At 43.3% G+C, this 7,819-nt stretch overlaps 1 gene segment (V, D, J or C); it reads right to left on the bottom strand.

Moving 5' to 3' along the window:
• Positions 1–5,558: 5,558 nt before the first annotated feature.
• On the bottom strand, positions 5,559–7,453 carry LOC120097129 (T-cell receptor alpha chain V region PHDS58-like). The segment is given in 2 exon segments: positions 5,559–6,984; positions 7,080–7,453. Coding segments are annotated over 2 exon segments (360 nt in total).
• Positions 7,454–7,819: the final 366 nt, after the last annotated feature.

Genomic DNA, 7,819 nt, shown 5'->3' with positions numbered 1-7,819 from the left:
GACCATGTGAGCACTCACAGAAGGCAACAGCCATCTGTGGCCACCGAAAGAGATCTCTGGAAAAGCAGGTCCTGATCACACCTCCATATAAGACTTCCACCTCTAAGGCTTTGAGAAAAGAACTTCGTGTTGGCTCAGCCACACCTTGTGCTGTGCTGTGAAATCAGAAAATGAGTCCATTAGAAGACATAACTGTAGAGATGAAAATACCCAACCTTCAATCATTCTACCTTCATCCTTTCTTTTAGAGCAGCTGTCCCCTACAATAAAGTTACCATTCTTGCCAGAACATTCTTGAGAATCATACCTAAAGGTCTGATGATCTTAATTTTGTCAAGGTTCTGGGAAGAGTGGAGTCTGCCTCTTCTGTACAGTGCACCCAATACTGGTGACGAAGGGGTGAAATCCTACTGTAGTTTCCTAGCAGGTTTTAAGTGTTTTCAGGTTCAGCACTTGAACCAAGCATCCATCCCTACATCTTAAGTTTGCTTAGGATATCTATAGAAAAGGGCAAAGTACCATGGCGTGTACCTTAATGCTTTGCAGGGACCATTTCTAGCACTGTTTAGTAGCATGTGCACATATCAGCTACCAAAAGAAATGGTGTATAACTGTGTATGTATAACTATGTATGTGTAAGAGTGTACCCTCCAGGGGTTGCCAGCCACCATATTACATGAAGACCATAGCAGAGGAAACTGAAATCCTACTGCAACAATGTGACTAATAAAAAAGTCTCATCTCATCTCACAGGGAAATAGCATACATCAGTTTTCATTAGCAGAGCATTGGCTTATTACATAGTATGACCAAACAGAAAAATACTTTTTAAAAAAAGACCTTTTTAAATGAAGGCTCTATTATTATTGTTGTTGTTGTTGTTATTATTATTATTATTATTATTATTATTATTATTATTATTATTATTATTCTCACAGACCTTTATTCCGTCTGGATTGGATTATATACAGTTTTGAGGGAGGTTGGGGTCTGACAGCATATGTTTCCTATTGACGTGGTTTGAGATGTTAGGGATGACTCATAAGCATGTCGAGAGAATTAGGGGCTCTGATGGTCACAGTCCTCTCTATGGGGGACTGTGGCTATGTGGCAGGCAAAGTTCCTACTGTCCCTTTGGGTTCCAGGGCTTCCAATCCATTTCACCCTTTACCAGGATTTCTGGCAAGGTCCACTGCCCAACATGGGTAGATAGTTTTGGTTATTTTTTATTGTTCTTTTATTTTTTTAATTCATTTATTTTTCCATTTTTAAAAAATTGAATATTTCTTATTTACATTTCAAATGTATTCCCTTTCCAGATTTCCTGTTCATCAGCCCCCTAACCCCTACCCCTCCCCTTCTTTAAGGGTTTCCCCTCTCCATTCATCCCCCACAACTGCCCTTCGAAAATCCCCTACACTGGGGTTCAACCTTGGCAGGACCAAGAGCTTCTCCTTCCATTGGTGCCCCAGCAAGGTCATCCTTTGCTACATATGCAGTTGGAGCCTAGAGTCAGTCCATGTATAATCTTTGAACAGTGGTTTCATCCCTGGAAGCTCTGGTTGGTGGACATTGTTGTTCTTATGAGGTTACAAGCCCCTTCAGTTCTTTCAGTCCTTTCTGTAATTCCTCCAACGGGGGACCCGTTCTCAGTTCAGTGGTTGGCTGCTAGCATTGTCCTCTGTATTTGACACGTTCTGGCTGTGTCTCTCAGGAGAGATCTATATCCCATTCCTGTCAGCCTGCACTTCTTAGCTTCATCCATCTTATCTAGTTTGGTGGCTGGATATACACATGGGCTAAATGTGGGGCAGGCTCTGAACAGCTGTTCCTTCAGTCTCTGCTCTAAACTTTGCCTTCATATCCCCTCCTATGAGATTTGACTAAAGTACATTAGAGACATACCTTTACCAAATAAACATGGCATACCTTGTGGGTGATGACCACGGACCTGCACATTCTCTGAGAAGGACCCTGTGAGGATTCAAGGAAGACAACAGCCTTCTGTGGCCACAGAAAGAGATCTCTGGAAAAGCAGGTCCTGATCACACCTCCTGTACCTCGACCCACTAACAACCAAATATTTAATCCCTAACAATTCCTTGTCTAGCCACTGTGAGACACAGTGGAAGAGTGCAGTACGTTTGGTTGGTACGTTGAGGTACTGTACTCCACTGACAATAATGGTGATGATGATGGTGGTGGTGGTGGTGGTGGTGGTGGTAGTGAACAGAAGAGCAGAATGAGAAACAGAGGAAGTCCTGTCACATTACTCCACAGACCTGAAGTTCTCAGCCAGGCCAAATGTGCAGTGGCAAGAATGGGGAACCCTGTCACCTGCAGCAGGTGAGTGGACTGGAAAGGCATACATGAGCATTCCTGGGCTGGTGTAGGCTCTGTGTCTTATGATTGCTTACACTGTCCCTGCCCTCTTGTTTCATGATAAATAAAGTCAAAACTAAGAGATTATCAGAGTAATATGTAAGATAGGACAAATACCATGGTCTTCTCACTTCATTAAAAAAAAAAACAAAACCTAAGAGATTACCAGAGTAATACATAAGGTCACTTGGCATTAGTTCTTCAGATATATTGTGCTTCTGTTTGTCTTTTGTTCATTATTTATTCACTTTACATCCAATCGCAGCCTGCCTTCCATTCCTTTCCCCACACAGCCCCTCCCACTCCCCAACCCTTCTCTAAGAAGGGAAAGATCCCCCTCCCTGGGTACCAACCTACCCTGGCACCTCAAGTCACTGTAACACTAGGTATATTCTCTACCATTGAGGCCAGACATGGCAGCCCAGTTAAGAGAACAGAATCCACAGACAGGCAACGGTCAGAGTAAATCCAAGCTCCAGTTCTTGGAGGAGTTGCATGAAGACCAAGCTATGTATCTGCTATGTACATGCAGGAGACCTAGGTCCAGCCCATTTATGCTCTCTGGTTTGTGGTTCAGTCACTGAGAACCCCCAAGGGTCCAAGTTAATTGATTCTCTTGGTCTTCTTGTGGAGTAAATATCCCTCTAGGTTCCACAGTTTTTCCTACAACTCTTATTCAAGGCTTCCAGAGCTCTGTCTAATATTTAGCTTTGAGATTCTGTACATGTTTTGGTCAGCTGATGTGTACAGCCTTTCAGAAGATAGTTATGCTAGTGTCCTGCCTGCAAGCATAACAGAGTCATTAATAGTGTCAGGGATTGGTTCTTGCCCATGGGATGAGCCTCAAGTTGGGCCACTTGTTGGTCACTCTCTCAGTCTCTGCTCCATCTTTTTCCCTGAACTTCTTGTAGGCAGGACAAATTTTGGGTTGAAAGTTTTGTGAGTGTGTTGGTGTCCTTATCCCTCCACTGGGATATGTGGCATGGCTACAGGAGGTGGCCACTTCAGGATCCATATCTCCCACTTCTAGGAGTCCAGCTTGAGTCATCTCATAGACTCCCTGCACCCTTCTCTATATCATGTCTATGGCATCTCCTAGAGATTCCCCCACACTGATTTCTGGGGGTGAGTGGATCAGGTATAGAGAGATCCTGGGAGATATAGCTGAAAGCATGTTTCTGTTCAATGCTAAAATATATATGTGAGCATGTGTATGTGAATGTGCTCATGGTGTGTGGGTACAAGTGCATGGTGACATGTACTGGCACATGTATATACATGTGCATGCCTATGTGTATACATAGAAACTTAGAAAACACTTGGATGTTCTTCCTAATGTTCTGAAGAAATTCTCTCTCTCTCTCTCTGTGTCTCTCTCTCTCTCTCTCTTTCTCTCTCTGAATGTGTGTGTGTGTGTTTATGTGCACATATGTGCACATGCATGTGGATGCCAGAAGTCAGTCTTTGATGTCATTTATCTGAAGCTATCTGCCTTGTTCATTGGAGACAAGCTCTTTCACTGATACCTGGAGCTCATGGTTAGGCTAGGCTGGCTGGAGAGCAGGCTATAGAGGTCTATCTGTCTGTCCTAACCTCCCTGCAGAGCCAGCATGCCCAGATTTTATGTATGTCCTGAAACTTATGCTCAGGTGCTCCTGATTCCATGGTGCCTACCTACTTCCATTTCAGAGCCAGCAGCAGCTAGAAAATTCTCCCTTCCTTTTCCTTCTTATCCTAAGTATTCATCCTTCTCTGCTGTATGCACAGAAGTAAAAACTTGTCTTCTACCATTGTCTCAAATAGAGGAAGAAGAAACTAAAATTTCATATTGGAGCCAGTGAGCACTAATGTCCACTATGACTCTTGCCTCTGTTGTCTTGCAGGACATGGCGATATTAGGATAAGAGAATCTATGTTTAAAAAAGAATACCCTTGGCAGGGAAGGGAGAGGCAAAGATTAAAACAGAGACTGAAGGAACACCCATTCAGAGCCTGCCCCACATGTGGCCCATACATATACAGCCACCCAATTAGACAAGATGGATGAAGCAAAGAAGTGCAGACCGACAGGAGCCGGATGTAGATCGCTCCTGAGAGACACAGCCAGAATACAGCAAATATAGAGGCGAATGCCAGCAGCAAACCACTGAACTGAGAATAGGTCCCCTATTGAAGGAATCAGAGAAAGAACTGGAAGAGCTTGAAGGGGCTCGAGACCCCAAAAGTACAACAATGCCAAGCAACCAGAGCTTCCAGGGACTAAGCCACTACCTAAAGACTATACATGGACTGACCCTGGACTCTGACCCCATAGGTAGCAATGAATATCCTAGTAAGAGCACCAGTGGAAGGGGAAGCCCTGGGTCCTGCTAAGACTGAACCCCCAGTGAACTAGTCTATTGGGGGAGGGCGGCAATGGGGGGAGGGTTGGGAGGGGAACACCCATAAGGAAGGGGAGGGGGGAGGGGGATGTTTGCCCGGAAATCGGGAAAGGGAATAACACTCGAAATGTATATAAGAAATACTCAAGTAAATAAAAAAAAAAATAAAAAAAAAAGAAAACAAATGCCAGGCAATGGTGGCACATGCCTTTAATCCAGCACTCACTAGGCAGAGGCAGGCACATCTCTGTGAGTTTGAAACTATCATGGTCTACAGAATGAGGTCCAGGACAACCAGGGCTACATGGAAGGAAAGAAAGAAGGAAGGAGAAGAAAGAAAGATAAGGAAGGAAGGAAGGAAGGAAGGAAGGAAGGAAGGAAGGAAGGAGAGATAGACAGGCAGTGTGGCGCACATCTTTGACCCCAGCGCTTGGGAGGCAGAGGCCGGCAGTTAGAGGTCAACCTGATCTACAGAACAAGTTCCAGGACAGCCAGGACTACACAGCAAAACTCTATCTCAAAAAAAGAAAGAAAGAAGAAAGAAACAACAGATAGCCAGGTTGTATGGTTAACAACTTTAATCCCAGAACTCAGGAGGCAAAGGTAGGCAGATCTCTGTGAGTTTGAGGCCAGCCTAGACTGCAAAGTGAATTCCAGGAAGAACAGCTCTAAGTAGAGAGACCCTGTCTCATAAAAACAAAAGGAAACAGACTAGGAATAATGATGATAAGAAACTGAAGCAGTTGGAAGGGAGAGGAAACATGGTAGAGAAGGAAAATCAATGAAAATCAAGTATAATTTTATACATATTTATTATACATTTATATATATATTATATATAATTATATATCATGTATTTCATGAATATTTTTTTTTGGTTCTTTTTTTCCGGAGCTGGGGACCGAACCCAGGGCCTTGCGCTTCCTAGGTAAGCGCTCTACCACTGAGCTAAATCCCCAGCCCCTCATGAATATTTTATGTATAAACTCGCCATGATAAAACCCATTACTTCATAATCTACTGTAATTTTAACTAAAAAAATTAAAAACAAATACAAAACTTTCCAAAAAAAAAAAAAAGAGAATCTATGTTTATTATTACCGTAGTAAAATCATGGAAAGGAGGAAGCAATGCATACCAAGAAAAGATGCAGAAGGACTCATACTACAAATTCTCAAAGTAGATTTGAAGAATTTAAGATGGCAACAACAATAGAATAGTACATTTATAATAGTACATTCATAACTGTGAAGAAGTCTTTAGAAAAAATACCAATGAGCTCCAATTCCTTATACTCCTGTTTTGTTTTTAATGGTTCCTGACAAAATTATGACAGATCACTAAGCTTTTCTGTTTTTGATAAACTTCTATATCAACTAAAAATGCATCAAGTTCTTTCCTATATGGGAGTACTTAAATATCGTGACAAATTCTGATCGGTTTAATTAGCACGAAAAGAAGAATTTACAGGAAAATTGACATGAAAGATAGGAGTGAAGGCAAACTTCAGGATAGAAGCTGAAGAGCACACCTTCCACTTCCTGTGTAGACAAAACACAAAATGACAAATGAAAGCTTCTGTCTTTCCTCATGAGCACAACCAGCTGCTTAGCACAGTCACTGTCCAAGCAATGCCCACTCAGGAAATGGTTCTCAAGGAAAAATGACAGTCTCCTCCATTCTAAAGAATTATGATTGAGCATTATATAATTTTGAAAATATGCAAAGAGCTTCTTAGATGAAGTCAGACAGTGGATATTTTAACTGGAAATGAGTTGTGCAATGGCAGCTGGGACTGCCTGACACCCCTTTCCTCCTCGCCAAGTTGAAAGAGACGCTTCAGAGACAACAAGGAGAGATCTTGTGTCTGAGCACCCACAGCCATGGGTGTTTGTGTTCAGCTCCCCTTACAGACTCAGACACTGTAAGCTCAGAGCACAGAAGTACACAGCCGAGTCGCTCCAGTGCACAGAGGCTTTCCGCAGGTGGAAGGAAGAGTCACTCTTGTTGAATTCAGCCTCAAAGTCATTCAATCCTTGAACCACTGGGTCTCCTGAATAGTACTTGAGGAGCAGCTGCAGCCCCTGCTGTGGGTACTGGACATACCAGAACAGGGAAGGTGCCCCAGGTGTGGAATACTTGCATTTCAACTGTAGAGAGGCTTCTTCAGAGACAGTGACATGAGCGTCAGGTTGAGTCACTGACTGAGCTTGGGCAACTCCTGGAAGGGAATATTAGGTCAGTAAGTGCAGTGCAGACTTTATTGAGGACAGTCAGAATGCAGGGATACAGAGACCACAAGGAAGGTGTACTCACTTAGGAGAAAGTTTATCCCCAGCACTAGGATGAGCGCCAGGAGCATGGCTGAGCCTTGGGAAGGCTGCAGCACTGTTGTGGAGGAACTCTGAAACAGACCAACTGGAAAGTACCAGAGGAAACAAGAGCTTGAAAGCAGGAAGAGTCTGCCGGAGAAGTCTCCTACACAGATAAAAACCGATGCTGCAAACAGGAACCTGAAACAAGTTTCGAATACCCGATTCTTGTCACTTTCCTTTGCTAAATTCTCAGCCAGCTGCAGGAAGGATGAGGTGAGCAGGTGGAGATCTACAAAGGAAGAAGGAACAGTAGTAAGTGCAGCAGCGCCCTCTGGAGGCCATATGAGGAACCAAGTGTCTTGAGAGTCCACAGCCTGCTGCCTCCTGCTATGTTGCTATTTCATAGACAAAGCAAAACTCTCACAAAGTACATTGTGTGTTTTGTAATTTAAGATAATAGTTCTAGTATTTGGTGAAAGTGAATGGGTTGTTAGCATTCCCTATGAAACCAGATTATGAAGTGTACCTCAGATTTTGTGTGCCGTTTTCTCAGACTGAGTGTGAATGACGACCACAGCCATGGTGGCAATGCATTATGGGACAGATAATTTGCGAAGTTAGATTGCCTCTGCTATCTATGACAAGCTGGAACTCCAGATGAGAAGGTTTTCTTGCTAGAGTTAGAGGAACTACAACCTAGAGACCTCCATGGCTGGTGAAAGTACTGTCCCCAGAAAAGAA

Source organism: Rattus norvegicus, chromosome 15 (genome assembly GCF_036323735.1).
Source record: "Rattus norvegicus strain BN/NHsdMcwi chromosome 15, GRCr8, whole genome shotgun sequence".
Classification (NCBI taxonomy): domain Eukaryota; kingdom Metazoa; phylum Chordata; class Mammalia; order Rodentia; family Muridae; genus Rattus; species Rattus norvegicus.
Note: the sequence above shows the minus strand (reverse complement) of the source record. Positions and strands in the feature narration are given on the sequence as shown.